Source organism: Perognathus longimembris, chromosome 10, assembly GCF_023159225.1.
Source record: "Perognathus longimembris pacificus isolate PPM17 chromosome 10, ASM2315922v1, whole genome shotgun sequence".
Lineage (NCBI taxonomy): Eukaryota > Metazoa > Chordata > Mammalia > Rodentia > Heteromyidae > Perognathus > Perognathus longimembris.
Genome location: NC_063170.1, coordinates 32311206 through 32326803, shown reverse-complemented (window position 1 = coordinate 32326803; position 15598 = coordinate 32311206). Strand labels below are relative to the sequence as shown.

General features: G+C 41.9%; 2 protein-coding genes across 2 annotated transcripts in view; one reads left to right on the top strand and one right to left on the bottom strand.

Moving 5' to 3' along the window:
- The window catches only part of Supt16h (SPT16 homolog, facilitates chromatin remodeling subunit), a 42902-nt gene extending 38081 nt beyond the window's left edge, over window positions 1–4821 (top strand). Inside the window, exons 23-26 of the mRNA XM_048355757.1 lie at window positions 1124–1253; window positions 2287–2416; window positions 2545–2622; window positions 4403–4821. Coding sequence (XP_048211714.1) covers window positions 1124–1253; window positions 2287–2416; window positions 2545–2622; window positions 4403–4551 — 487 coding nt within the window. The 3' untranslated portion in view covers window positions 4552–4821. The remainder of the gene's footprint in view (window positions 1–1123; window positions 1254–2286; window positions 2417–2544; window positions 2623–4402) is intronic.
- Window positions 4822–5509: 688 nt separating this feature from the next.
- Rpgrip1 (RPGR interacting protein 1) overlaps window positions 5510–15598 on the bottom strand; it is a 38348-nt gene continuing 28259 nt past the window's right edge. Inside the window, 3 exon segments of the mRNA XM_048354766.1 lie at window positions 5510–6042; window positions 9483–9613; window positions 13059–13143. Of these exon segments, the coding sequence (XP_048210723.1) occupies window positions 5930–6042; window positions 9483–9613; window positions 13059–13143 (329 nt within the window). The 3' untranslated portion in view covers window positions 5510–5929.

The window sequence follows — 15598 nt, the reverse complement described above, 5'->3', positions numbered from 1 at the left end:
TTACTCTGCTTTTTTATCCAGTATCTGGAAACTATTGTTTCCTTTTTTGTTTGCCTAATTGTTTAAGATGGAATGGTCTTTGGTTACTCCATTATGGCTAGAAGGAGTTTTATTGTACCATATTGCCTGAAGTAGATAGATACCTTTGAATCTCGTGTCTTGTTTTTGCTAGTTTTATGTTTACTCTTACTGTTGTCATTTTGTCCATCTGTCTCCTTAGTCACCCATAGTAATTTAGCAGTCTTCAATAAAAGTTTTTTTTGTTTTTTTGTTTTTTTGGCCAGTCCTGGGCCTTGGACTCAGGGCCTGAGCACTGTCCCTGGCTTCTTCCAGCTCAAGGCTAGCACTCTGCCACTTGAGCCACAGCGCCGCTTCTGGCCGTTTTCTGTATATGTGGTGCTGGGGAATCGAACCTAGGGCCTCGTGTATCCGAGGCAGGCACTCTTGCCACTAGGCTATCCCCAGCCCCGAAAAAGTTTTGAACATCTTTAGAAAAATGTGCCTGGGGCTCTGAATGTGGCTTAGTGGTAGAGTGTTTGCCTAGCATGCATGAAGCCATGGGTTCGATTCCTCAACCACATAAGCAGAAAAAGCTGGAACTGACACTGTGGCTCAGTTGTCAGAGTGCTAGCCTTGAGTAAAAGCAGCCCAGGCCCTGATCTCAAGCCCAGGACAGGCAAAACAAAAAAAGAGAGAAAAATGTACCTCGATCTTTATAGATCTTCCATCATAGAAAAAGACATAGGAAAAGAGAGGAAGCTAGGGCCAGTGGAAATGATTCCTGTTTCTTAATAATAGTATAAATAATAAGATCTGACATGAGAATCACAGACCTGTTTACATTTCAAGACTACTCATGATAAAGACCAGAATTGGGGTAAACAAGATTGGAGATGGGGAGAGGATGAGCTCAGATTTGATGAAGGAAAAATACTTCATCTGGGGTGTTATGAGGGTTAAATCAGATATATCAGTCTTTGGGCATGCTCTGGTGCCATAGTGTGAAGACTATTTGCTCTACCTACAGAATGATCTGCTTTTCAAAGATGCTAATAATCAAGTTGGTAGTAGAGATTATTAGAAAACATAGATGGCATTGAGATCTCATTTCATATCACTATAGTTCCTGTGACCTAAAGTACACAGAAGGAGTGCAGTCCCTCAACTGGACTAAAATCATGAAGACAATTGTTGATGACCCTGAGGGTTTCTTCGAGCAAGGTGGCTGGTCTTTCTTGGAGCCTGAGGGTGAGGTACGTGAGTAGGGGTTTCTTTTTTTGTTCTACAATGTTGCCTGCTACAGTCTGGGCAATTAAGGGTATGTAAGTCCCATATAAAAGACCAAACCAGAGACACCTCTTTGGAGCCCATTTCCTGATAGATCTCCATACTTTGTTTCATGGCTTTTCTTTCTTTCACTTTCTCTTTTTCCTTTTGCCAGTCCTGGGGCTTGATCTTAGGGCCTGAGCACTGTCCCTGGCTTCCTTTTGCTCAAGGCTAGCACTCTACCACTTGAGCCACAGCGCCACTTCTGTCTTTTTCTGTTTATATGGTGCTGAGGAATTAAACCCAGTACTTCATGCATGCTAGACAAGCACTCTGCTGCTAAGCCACATTCCCAGCCTCTTTGTTTTCACTTTCAAATAACAAAAAAATAATAAACCAGACCAACTAAGAGAAACTGTGAACACAGCTTAGTATTGTTTTTCCAGTTTATTTTTGTAGATAAATGATGAATTGGGCCTTGGTAGCCATTAACAAAGTTAATTTTGAAACTATGAAAGTTTCTTTTCATATGGAAAAAAATAATAATTTAGGGCATATTAGAAAAAATAAGTAAAAACGGGTCCTCCCAACTTTGCATTGTCTATTACAAAGTGTGTCATTAATTTTCCAGGAGAGATGAATTAGATGTTAAAGATCTAACAGTGTTTAAGGATCTAATAACTCCCAAATTGTCAGTAGTTTTAGGCATTTTTTTTTCTTGCCTAGTATTAAGGTCTCCCACTTTTTGGCTTGTTAAACTGTTAATCTACCACTTGGGCCATGCCTTCTACCTGCCTTGTCACTCTAGTCCTCTGGATCTTAACCTCTTGAGTAGATAGGCTTATTGTCATGAGTCACTAGTACCCAGCTGTATGAGTCATTTTATATCTTGACCAATGAGGTCATTTTGATTTTGGTTTGGGTGTACTAAAATAGGTTAAATTTATTCACTAATTTGGTCAGATGAATATGTTTTGCTTTGTTTTTTAAAGTTACATTCTGTTCTTTGGAATGCATTAGGGGAGTGATGGTGAAGATATGGATTCAGAGTCTGAGATGGAAGATGAGACTTTCAATCCTTCAGAAGATGATTATGAAGAGGAGGAAGAGGACAGTGATGAAGACTATTCTTCAGAAGCAGAAGAGTCAGGTTCGCCTCTAGGAAAAAGAAACTCAGGGCTTCCTTAATCCAGTCTTACCTATAGAAACTACTTTTTTCTAAGGGAAAGATCCTGTCATCCCATTCTTATACGACTAATTTGTAATCACTATTTCTAGACTATTCCAAGGAGTCATTGGGTAGTGAAGAAGAGAGTGGAAAGGATTGGGATGAACTGGAAGAAGAAGCCCGAAAAGGTTTGAAAATTTCTTGTTCTGAGTGATCTATTTATTCATTTATGTAAGTACAAATTTTTAACATTTCTATACTTGATTGTGTTAGTAGCCTAATGAAAATAACAGAACACATAAAAGTGCTTTGGAGTCACAGCTACAATTATATTGATAAAAAGAAAAAGGGCCTAGAATGTGTGCATGCTCTCCAAGTGGACATGGCTTCCCCTAACTGGCTGTTTGTATTATCTCCTCAAGTCCTCTATGTATATATGACCATAATACCAGGCCCTGATTAGCAGTGTCTTTATAGTACTAATGTAGTTATTCTGAAGCCAAACTCCAGATACAGTTTAAAATGAAACCTGGCCCTTGTTGCTCACATGAAATTCTGGCTACCCAGGAAGTTAAGACCTAGCAGATGGAGATTTGAAACCACTCTGAGCAGGCAGAAAAAGTCCAAGAGGCTCCATCTCCAAAATGATCAGCAAAAAGCTCAACTAGAGGTATAGATTAAGTAACAGAACACCAGTGGTGAGCCAGAGTCAAGTGAGCACAAGAACCTGAGCTCAAGTTGCAGTACCCAGGGAGTAAGGTGGGGAGGAATTTAAATGAAAAGAAAACATTTGCCAGGCATAGTAGCTCATGCCTATAATCCTAGCTACTCAGAAGGCTGAGATTTGAGGATTAAGGTTCAAACAGATAGCCTGGGCAGGAATGTCTGTGACACTCTTATCTCCAATTAACCACCAGAAAACCAGAAGTGGCACTGTGGCTCAAAGTGGGAAAGACTAGCCTTGAATAAAAATGCTCAGGGAGGGGGCTAGAAATGTGGCTTAATGGTAGAGTGCTTGCCTAGCATGCAGTGAAGCCCTAGGTTCATTTCTTCAGTACCACATAAAAGAAAAAGCCAGAAGTGGCACTGTGGCTCAAGTGGTAGTGTGCTAGCCTTGAGCAAAAAAGAAGCCCATGGACATTGCCCAAGCCTTGAATTCAAGGCCCAGGACTGTCCTTCCCCCACCCCCACCCCCAAAATGCTCAGGGACAGCACCCAGGCTCTACGTTCAAGCCCCATGACTGACAAAAAGAAAAGGAAATATTTGCTGTATTTCAAACATTATGATAGGTACTCTGGGCAGATTGTTTTCTAATCCCCTACTCTTTTTTTTTTTTTCTTTTTTCTTTTTTTTTTTTTTTTGGCCAGTCCTGGGCCTTGGACTCAGGGCCTGAGCACTGTCCCTGGCTTCTTCCCGCTCAAGGCTAGCACTCTGCCACTTGAGCCACAGCGCCGCTTCTGGCCGTTTTCTGTATATGTGGTGCTGGGGAATCGAACCTAGGGCCTCGTGTATCCGAGGCAGGCACTCTTGCCACTAGGCTATATCCCCAGCCCCCACTAATCCCCTACTCTTAAACTAAGATTTGGAAAGGTTAAATGCTTATATATGTAGCGAGTAACTAAGTAAAACTCAAATCTGTCCATTTACCAGTGGCTCAGGCCTATAATTACTCTGGAGGCTGAGATATGAGGAGGATCCTGGTTTGAAGCCAGCCTGATTAGGAAAGTCTTATGAGACTCATCTCCAGTTAACCAGAATACCAGAAGTGGCACTGTGACTTAAAGAGGTAGAGCACTAACCTTGAGCCAAGAGCTCAGGAACAGCACCCAGGCCCTGAGTAGTTCAAGCCCCACACAGACCAAAAAACTAAAAACAAGTCTGACTCCAAAGTAAGTAATACTATTTATTTCATGCTCTCTAGTATTATTAAGTCACTAAAACTAATAATGACACTGCCTTCTGTTTAGCGGACCGAGAAAGCCGTTATGAGGAGGAAGAAGAACAGAGTCGAAGTATGAGCCGGAAGAGGAAGGCGTCCGTACACAGTTCAGGCCGTGGAGGCTCTAACCGTGGTTCCAGACACAGTTCTGCACCCCCCAAGAAAAAGAGGAAGTAATATCTGAACTTTGGCCCATATCTCCATTCTTTCTCCAGGCAACTCCTGAAAATTTTTCATGACATAGAAACTGTATTTTTCCTTGTTTCTTCTGAAGTTTTGCCATTTGTGTTTATGGGTTTAGGGGGCCGTTTGTGTGGACCAATCTACTCGGGGAATTCCAGGCCCACCAGGACATGTGCCAGTGGCCCCACTCAGATGGCAAGGGAGGAGGTGTTCTTGAAGAAGGACAGAGGCTCCCACTGTTAATAAATACCATTCATTCCTCTCTTCCTGTCAACCTTCTACCAGGACATTGATGGCTTCTGATATCTTTGGTGTCTCCAAGACAGTGGTACATGGTGATCCTTTACCACCTGTATCAGGGTTCTTGACCAGCAGGTTCAGTCCTCCACCCTACCCTACTGCCATGACCTTCCTCACATCTCTACGTCTCTCTCCGTTGCATCTTTGCAGTACTTGAGAAAAGGTTCTTCAAATGTGTTAATGATTGTGGTAAACTATACAACCTGACCTGTATATAACGATCCAGTCTAGTGAGGCTGGTGCCTTCGTCTTGAGTTCTGGCTTCTTGCCTCGTGCACATTCTAAGTATTTCTGATGCCTTGAGAAGACATAAGAAGCAGTTACACTCCCTGGCTCGGTGTTTTCCTCCTTAAAAATCCATGCTTGTTCAATTATCAAAGGCAAAATTACTGCTCTCTTTCTGATATGTCTAAGGAAGAATTGTTGTGCCTCACAGACTGCTTCAAGTGAAATGTAGAGGGAGGTTCAAAGGAGACCACATTTAGATCTGGAAGGGCCAACACATGCGTTGGGCCTAGAATACTTTGCTGAGCAAAGAAGAAGAAGGGAGACCATACCTACAACACAGCCTCTCAGCGCTGCTGCTCCTTATTTTTTCCTGGTCCTGCATTGTCCTCTATTTATCACAGTTTCTGTTGAACAGTTTTTTTAAGTATTGGGGGAATTTTATCCTGCCATCCTCCCTTCCTGTTTTCAGCACTACCTGTCCCCCTGCACTTCCTTTCGTGTTCTGTGACTTTTAAGAGAAGAAGTGGGGAGGGGTCTCAGATTTTATGTTTGTTTTCTCCTTAGCAGTAGTACTTGATATTTTCAAATTTTGGAAAAACTAAAAGATAAATAAACTGGGTTTTTGTTTTGTTTTTGTAAATTCACCTTTTGTGACTTTTATTTTCCATTCCTGAAAGCAAGTCTCACCTATTAAAGTACTAGGTGTTAGAAGTTCAGTTTCACAAACATTCTCACCATTATGATGAGAGAGACTAGGTAGCACAATAAACTAAACTTACAGTATAGCAAGTTACTTTCTAAGAGACTTTCACTCAGATTTTAGAATGGAATAGCACTTGTTCCTTCAGGGAAACAAATCTTCATTCATCTCCTTGTAAACATCATGGAGGGCAGCAGCTGCTTGGAGGGAAACCTTCAGCCTTCCTATTGGGATAGCCTGGTCTTCAGGGCTGACAACTGATGAGAAAGAGAAGTATCAGGTGGCAGCATTCAGTTACTCATTTAATACCTGATGGTTGTAATCATTGGTAACAGGGATACTAAACAAAGAGCATGCCCAGTGACTTGCTTCCTCCAGCGAGGCTCCATTTAGCTAAGAATTCACAAAATTAAGGTTTTTAGCACCCTCATGATCTAGTTGCCTGTCGGTACCATCACCACTTGAGAATATGGCCTTTTTTCTTTTTGGGTTGGCCATGGGCTTGAACTCAGGGCCTGAGCACTCTGTCCCTGAGCTCTTCAGCTCAAGCTAGCATTCTACCACTAGAACCACAGCCCCACTTCTGATTTTCAGTGGTTAATTGGAGATAGAACCTCATGGACTTTGCTGTCCAAGCTGGCTTTGAACCATGATCCTCAGATCTGAGCTTCTTGCATAGCTAGAATTGTAGGTGTGACCCACTAGCGCTCAGCAATATGAACTTTTAATGAGGGAACATCACATCCAAACTATACCACTGGAAGCTAGAAAGATCGCTTCATGATTTGGGTTTATGTTTAAAAGGAAAACAAGTAGATCCAGAAAAGTAGTTGTAAATATGTGGAGAATGAAGTGTAAAGCGATTGAACCAGGAAATTCCCAGGACAATCCAGAGATGAGTAATAAAACCAACTGGATTTGGGTATTATGAAAACAAGTATAAACAGATACATGAAATTCTTGGAATAGAGACCATCTTAATGTAAGGGTGCAGATAGTTTTTAAAAATTACTTGTGGACTTAGAAATTAGCAACTGTTTTAAGAAGCTGTTTAGAAGTGGTAAAAGATGGTACCTGTTGGGCTAGAAAGCAGAATTTTGTTCAAATGAGGCCTAAATTTTTCAATGCTAAAGATTGAACCAGGACTTCACACACACTGACCCCTACCTCCAAGCAAGACCTCCTATCCCTGACACGTTTAAAGGCTGAGCAAAGGCATAGTGAGGAAATCTGAGCTTTTTATTCTGATAATTAAGTCAAGAAACGTTCATTGAGGATTTTGAGTCACTATAAAAGATTTGTGGGGATTTCCCTTATCTAAGAAGGCATTTATCTTCCCTACATTTAAGTGTCCCCTTAATCTGCACAGCCATCATATGAGATAGATTCTACTGCTATTATCCCACCCAACCCCCCCCCCTTTTTTGCCAGTCCTGTGGCTTAAACTCAGCCTGGGCACTGTCCCCAAGCTTATTTTGCTCAAGGCTAGCACTCTACCACTTGAGCCACAGTGCCAGCCTTAATATCCCTATTTTCTAGTAAATGAGGGCAAGGAGGACTTGGCTGAAGATGATAATTGGAAAGATCTTGTAGAAAGATAATGAAGACCCATCATGTCTAGAAACTAAAGCTTAAATTTGGTAACTTGTATGGAATCTCAGCAGTACTAAAAAAACTATAATGGAGAGTAAGGACAATTCAACTCAGTAAACATTGCAAATGAAGTAGGTGGGGGTATAGTCACAAAACAAGTAGTTATGGCTTGAGTTTGGGGTTAGGTCTGAGCTGCTTTCACAAGGCTTATCTGGTTAAGAGAAGTCAGACATTGATTTTTAAATTTGAAATTTAAAGAATTTGCTTTAAAATTTCTCAGCAAGATCTGGGAATGTGGCTTAGCGGTAGAGTGCTTGCCTAGCATACAAGAAGCCCTGGGTTCAATTCCTCAGCACCACGTAAACATAAAAGGATGGAAGTGGTGCTGCAGCTCAAGAGGTAGAGTGCTAACCTTGAGAAAAAAGAAGCCAGGGGCAGTGGGCCTGAGTCTAAGCCCCAGAACTGGCCAAAAAAAAAAAAAAAGGTCTCAGTAAATATATTACATTTTTGTTGTTGGTTGTGGTCATAGGGCTTGAACTGTGGGCCTAAGTGCTGTCCCTGAGCTTTTAGCTCAAGGCTAGCACTCTACTACTTGAGCCACAGTGCCACTTAGGGTTTCTGGTGATGAATTGGAGATAGGAGTCTCAGACTTTCTTGTCTGGGCTGGCTTTAAACTATGGTCCTCAGATCTCAGCCTCCTGAGCAGCTAAGATTATAGGCATTAAGACATTGGTGCCCAGCTTAGTGAATTACTTGCATAAAGGGGTTTCAGTTTCATTATATTTCTTTTATCTCTGGTGTGTGTGTGTGTGTGTGTGTGTGTGTGTGTGTGTGTGTGTGTGTGTGTGTGTGTGTGTGTGTGTGTGTGTGTGTGTGTGTGTGTGTGTGTGTGTGTGTGTGTGTGTGTGTGTGTGTGTGTGTGTGTGTGTGTGTGTGTGTGTGTGTGTGTGTGTGTGTGTGTGTGTTGGTACTGGGGCTTGAATTCAGGTTCTCCATGCTGTGCCTTAGCTTTTTCATTCAAGGTGAGCTACAACTTGAGCTACAACTCTACTTGGGGTGTGAGGGAGGGGTTAGAGTGCCTTGTGTACTTTTCTACCAGGGCTAGATTCAAACCAAGATCTTGACATCTCAGCCTCCTAGGATTACAGGTATCCAGCTTACTGTGAAATTTCTATACATGTATATAAAGTACTTGATTACATTCACCCCACAAAAATTTGAGGATTTTCTTTTAAAAAAAATTATCTGCCTCAAATGTTGGAGATTCAAAATAGCTTTAGTTGGCTAGTCATGGTGGTTCACACATTAAATCCTAGATACTCAGGAGACTGAGATCTGAGGATAAGCATTCAAAGCCAGTCTGGGTGGAAAAGTCTGAGACTTATCTCCAATAAACTACTCAGAAAAAACCACAAGTGGTACTGTGGCTTGAGCACAAAGGCTCAGGGACATAGATATGGCCTGAGTTCAAGGCCCAGGACGGGCCAGTAAAGAAAAAGATTTAGTTGGGCTGGGAATATGGCCTACTGGCAAGAGTGCTTGCCTTGTATACATGAAGCCCTGGGTTCAATTCCCCAGCACCATATATACAGAGAATGGCCAGAAGTGGTGCTGTGGCTCAAGTGGTAGAGTGCTAGCCTTGAGCAAAAAGAAGCCAGGGACAGTGTTCAGGCCCTGAGTCCAAGGCCCAGGACTGGCAAAAGAAAAAAAAAAAAAAAATATATATATATATATATGTATATATATATATTTAGTTGTAATGAGGTGTATGATGACTAAAGTACACAATGAATCATTCCTGCTTAATCCAGAAATAAAATGTAGTTAGCTATGGGGAAAAGATTGCAAACCAGTTGATCTCATCAACTTCCCAGTGGTAATTTTAAGTAGTCTCTGGTGTCTCACACCTATAATCGTAGTTGTTCAGGAGGCTGAGATGTCCATGAGACTCATCTCCAGAAAACTCAAAGTAGACCTGTGGCTCAAGTGTTAGAGCACTAGCCTTGAACACAAAAGTTCACGAACAGCACCCAGGCTCTTGAGTTCAAACCCCACAACCAACAAAAAAAAAAAGTAAATGGAAGCACAGCATTTTGTTACTTACTCTCTAGTTCTTGTTCCAGAATGTCTCTTCCTGATTCAAGGACCTGCCACAGCTCAAGATACGCATATCCTACTTCTTGACATTCTTCATTTTCTTCATCCAGAGGATCACTTACAACTGTAAATTTTAATCTAAAAATAAGACTTTTTTTTAGCAAGACTGATGCCATTATATTCTAAAAACAAAGGATAAAAGAAATAATCACTATAAATAACCTTTCCTTTGCCTCTGTTTTACATGAAGACAAGTTTAAAAAAAAAACAATGAATATAATTTTTAACTTAGTAGCAATAAACCTTAAGAAGAGAGAACAAGATAGGTGTGGTGGTGCGTGTAACTCCAATGAGGCAGGGGGATTCTGATCTTGAAGTCAGCCTTGAGTACATAATGAGAACCTGACTCAATAGAAAAAAAGAAAAGAACCAAAGAGGTGTGGGTCCTAAGTAATGCTGTAAAGCACACAGTGTGATGCCTACAAAGCAGTAAGCAGTAACAACCATTACTATCTTTACATAACCCTGCCAATTAATTTTAGGAATTTGATACATCCTATAGCAATCTTAATAAGTTGTTGATGTTATTGAGACAGAGTCTTATGTTAGCCATGCTGATCTCCCACCTCAATAGCTGGGACCTACAGACAGCTATGTGCCACTTTACCAAGAACCAATTGTTTTTAGATAAAATTCACAAATTTTGCCATTTTACAGTATGCAATTCAGTGTCTTTTAGTATAATCACATATGCTACCATCACCCCCCAAAAAAGAAAACCTGTCTTGATTAAGTAGTTGTTTTCCTATCCTTGTCTTCCTCCGCACCTGGCAACCATTAATTGACTTTTTTTAAGTGATGAAGATCCAATTCAGAAGCTTGAACTTGCTAGGCAAGTACTCTAAATGCCCAGCATGCCCTAATCTTTCTGACACTGGTTTTGCATATCCTGGATATTTCATATTCCTGTGATTGAGTGATGTGATTAACTGATTGAAACAGGCTCTCATTGTGTAGCACAGGGTAGCCTCAAACTTATAACATGACCCTCCTGCCTTTGCCTCCCAAGTGCTAGAATTACAGACATGTCTCGCCATCCCCACTTTTTTTGGGGGGGTGGGTGGAGGAGGGTGTCAGTATTGGGGCTTGAACTTGCCCTGGGCTCTGACCCTGAGCTCTTCTGCTCAAGGATTGTGCTCTACCACTTTGAGCTGTAGAGCCATAGAGGGGTTAATTGGAGAGAAGAGTCTCACTAGAGGCTGGGGATATGGCCTAGTGGCAAGAGTGCTTGCCTCGTACACATGAAGCCCTAGGTTCAATTCCTTAGCACCACATATATATAGAAAAAGGCCAGAAGTGGTGCTGTGGCTCAAGTGGCAGAGTGCTAGCCTTGAGCAAAAGGAAACCAGGGACAGTGCTCAGGCCCTGAGTCCAAGGCCCAGGACTGGCAAAAGAAAAAATGTCTCACTAGAGCCGGGCATAATCCTAGCTACTCAGGAGGCTGAAATCTGAGAATCAGTTTGAAGCCAGTCAGAAAAGACCATGAAACTATCTCCAAATTAACCTTGAGCAAAAGAGCTCAGTAACAGAGCCCACACCCTGAGTTCAAGCCCCACAAAATTTCATGGGACTTTTCTGCCTGAGCTGGCTTCAAACCATAATCCTCAGATCAGCTAGGGTTATAGGTGTGAACCCCTGGTGCCTGGCTCCTGAGCTTTTTTTGCTCAAGGCTAGTACTATACCACTTTTGAGCCACAGCTCCATTTCTGTTTTCTTTGGTGGTTCATTGGAGATAAAGAGTCTCACCAGGCTAACTGAACCAGATCTTCAGATCTCAGCCTCCTGAGTAGTTGTAGCTCAGGCCAGCCTTGAACTCAACATCCTGACTCTGTTTCCTGAGTTCTGAGATTGCAGTTGTGCACTGCACACAGTTGCCCAGGCCTTCACCAATACTGAGTTGTTCCCTTTATTGTCTCTGCCAGTTTGATAGGAAATTAATAACTATTTGAAATAACATTTCTCTTTCTGAGTGGCTAGGATTATACATGTTAGCCACCAGTGTCCAGCCCAGCTATTCTTATTAATTTATAAAAAGCAAGTGTTGCTGCTTACATGCTAAGAAAGCAAGAAAAAGACTTAATAATTCAGCCTCTTAAAGCACAGATAAACAGAAGAAATTACTGAAAGTATAAGATCTCCCCATTAGGCCATATTCATTCATGATGTATTTCTGTTTCTTCACAATGTCTTCTACCAATGTCTTCAGTAGTGCTAAAGGATTTTCTAATTGGTATTATATGCACCCAAGTGTATTATGTAACATTTCAGTTTTATTATCACAAGAACCTTCAAGTTAAAAATGACAGACCTTCTAAGTACAAGAGTCAGGATGTGGCTGGGAATGTGGCTTAGCGGTACATGCATGCCTAGCATGCATGAAGCCCTGGGTTTGATTCCTCAGTACTACATACACAGAAAAAGCCAGAAGTGGCACTGTGGCTTAAGAGGTAGAGTGCTAGCCTTGAGCAAAAAGAAGCCAGGGATAGTGTTCAGGACCTGTGTTCAAGCCCCAGAACTGGCTAAAAAGAAAAAGTCAAGATACAAAATCATGTCTGTCCTATTACAATGTCCATGTTCTTTATGCAATATCATACTGACAACATGAAAAGACAAAAATCAATTAAAATCTGAAAATGAGTAGGCAAGGGAATAAAGGAAGAAGGTACTAGGAATGCTAAAAAAAAAACAAAAAACTAAATTTAGGTTAACATAGAAGGTGAATGACCAAATCATTTCCCATTTCTAATGGTAAATTTATATCTAGCTAAACAGGCAATTCTGAGTTAATGACCCATCACCCAGTTTTCTAGGACTAACCCACTTCATGTCCTAAGAACCCAATAAAATCTTGAGGCTGGGGAATGGTGGTTCATGCCTACCTACAGTCCACTATAGCTACACAGTGAGGTGCCAGACTTTGAAGTCAGGCCCCACCACGTGAACCCCATTTTAGAATTGAACCCTGAGCCAGTCAGATTTGTACCTGTGTTCTAATCTTGCTTGCACAGCTGATTGTTGTAACCTTGTTCTTTGCCTTTATAAGCCCTGTGTAATCACAGCTCGGGGCTTCCTCCTAACCTCCGCTGTGTCGGTGGGTAGGACGAGGCCCGAGTTGCAGCTCGCTTAAATAAAGCCTTGCCTTGCTTTTACATTTCGGAAATGTCTGAGTCTCGGTGGTCTTTTTGGTGGTGTTCTTGCAACTTGGCACAACAACAGAAGGCTGAAATCTGAGGATCATGGTTTGAATCCAGCCTAGGTAGGAAAATCTATAAGACTTTTATTTTCAATTAACCACCAGAAAGCTGGAAATGGAGCTGTAGCTCAAGTGGTAGAGATACCAGCCTTGAGTGACAAAGCTAAAGGGCAGTGCCCAGGCCCTGAGTTCAAACCCCTGTACACACACACACACACACAGAGTAAACTAACTCAAGTTACTAAAACTTTCAGCTTTAGAACAAAACTAAATTCACACTTTTAAGCCTTTCATGACAATCTCCTTTCTAGGTAGAAACGGGATGCTTACTGTCCTTGCTCAGGGTCTTGGGCATTCAGCATGGCAAACAAAAACTGCCGTCGGCCTTGCTGCTCCACTGGATCCAGGTCTATCACTGTTCCAAAGATAAGAGGGGGGGGAAAAAGCAAGGAATCACAAGCAGTGGCTATTTGGACACTACGAATATAAAAAACAAGAAACAATGCAGACATTAGCAAATTAGGCCTCTGGGCTGGCTCTCTACTATTATAAGTAAATGTTTTTGAAAATCACTGTGGGGGCTGGGAATATAGCCTAGTGGTAGAGAGCTTACCTAGCATGCGTGAAGACCTGGGTTTGATTCCTCAGTACCACATAAACAGAAAAAGCCAGAAGTAGCACTGTGGCTCAAATGGTAGAGTGCTAGCCTTAAGCAAAAGAAATTCAAGGACAATGCCCAGGCCCTGTGTTCAAGCTCAGGACTGGCAAAAAAAAAAAAAAAAAAACGAGAGAGAAAAGAATCACTCTGTCTGTGCATATATGATTTGTGACTGTCATTTGATTTAGTGCTAGGAATTGAAGCTAGGGGCTTGCATATGTTAACCCCATACTCTACGACCTACCTACACCCTCAGCATATAGCTGTTTTTTAAATGTAATGCAATGGCAGAACTGAACAGAGACCTGACATACTGTCCTATACAAAGCCTCAAATATTTAGAAGTTTGATAACTGCTGGCTTATATCTGTAATACTAGCTACTCAGGAGGATGGGATCTGAGGATCCCAGCCCAGGAAAGTCTGTAAGATTCTTATCTCCAATTAACCACCAAAAAAGCTAGAGGTGGAGCTGTGGTTCAAGTGGTACAGCACCCACCTTGAGCACAAAATCGCAAGGACAGTGCCTAGACCATGAGTTCAAGCCCCAGGACTGGCACAAAAAAAGAAAAAAATTTTGTTATAAAAGTCGGACACCAGTTTATACCTGTAATCCTAGCTATTCAAAGTCTGAGATCTCAACACTGGGATTCAAAACTAGTCCAGGCAGGAAAGCCCATGAAATTCTTATTTCCAATTAAACACCAAAACAAACGGGGAGCTGTAGCTCAACTGGTAAAACATTAGCCTTGAGCACAAACGCTTAGGGACAGGACCCACGCCCTGGGTACCCCAAAACAGGCCCCCACGAAAAGAAAGAAAAAGCATTACTCTGCATAAATATCAGCTTACAACCTGTTCTGCAACCATCACTCCACAGCCAGAATTCTAGGAAAGTGTGTGTGTGTGTGTATGCATAGGCTTGGACTTGGGGCCTGGTGCTCTCATTTAGCTCTTTTGCTCAAGGCTAGCACTCTTCCATTTGTGCTACAACGCTATTTTTGGCTTTTTGCTGGTTAATTGGAGGTAAGCATCTCTTGGATTTATCTGCCAAGCTGTCTTTAAACCATAGTCTGCATATCCTATCTTCCTGAGTATCTCAGATTAGAGGCAAGGGCCACCAGCACCCGGCTGGAAACTAATACTTAAGGGCCACCTGAAGATTAAGGTTTTGTGATGAGTTCAACTCAGGCCACAATATCTCAATATCATTTCTCCCCTTTGTCCTCATTTTTATATGGGAATGTTGCAGCTTGTGCTTTCCCATCTCCCTTTTAGATAACTATGTGTTAAGTTCTACTCATTGTGTGATGTGAAACTTTCATGAAGACTGCCTACAAGGCTCAGCTAGAGACACTTTTTTTTCCCCTCCAACATCCCTTAAAGACCTTGAGATAACTACAGAGGTGGAAGATAGATGAGACAGAAGTTCAGGTACCACCCTTGACTGCTCATCCTAGCTTAAAAAATTGACTTCTATCTCATACAATTCAATGGATACACTAAGAAAGTAAATTGACATTTAGCAAACCAAGTGTGGTGACACAGGCTCAGCAGGAAGATCTCAAGTTTTAGGCCAGCCTAGGCTAGTGAAATCTTGTCACACACAGACCCATACATGTACACACTCACACACAAACACGCAGAGCAAACAAAAACAAAATGAAAAAAGGCAAAAAATTAAAAGTACATTTTGAGTAGGAAATCTCAAAAAGTAGCAAGCAAGAAAAAAGAAAACAAAGGAAGGGGGGAAGAAGGAAAGAAAGAAGGAAGGGAGGGGGCTGGGAATATGGCCTAGTGGCAAGAGTGCTTGCCTCGTATACATGAGGCCCTGGGTTCAATTCCTCAGCACCACATATACAGAAAATGGCCAGAAGTGGTGCTATGGCTCAAGTGGCAGAGTGCTAGCCTTGAGCAAAAAAGAAGCCAGGGACAGTGCTCAGGCCCTGAGTTCACGGCCTAGGACTGGCCAAAAAAGAAAAAAGAAAAGAAGAAAGGGAGGACAGGAGGAAGGAAGGAAGGCAGGCTCTGGTGGTTCATCCCTATACTTGTACCTACTCAGGAGGTTAAGAGCTAAGTATCATGGTTTGAAGCCAGCCCAAGCATAAAAATCTGAGGTTCTTATCTCCAATTATCCAGCAAAAAGCTAGATGTGGAGCTGTGGCTTAAGTGGTAGAGCACCAGCCAAGATGGATTAAAAAAAAAAAAGTCTG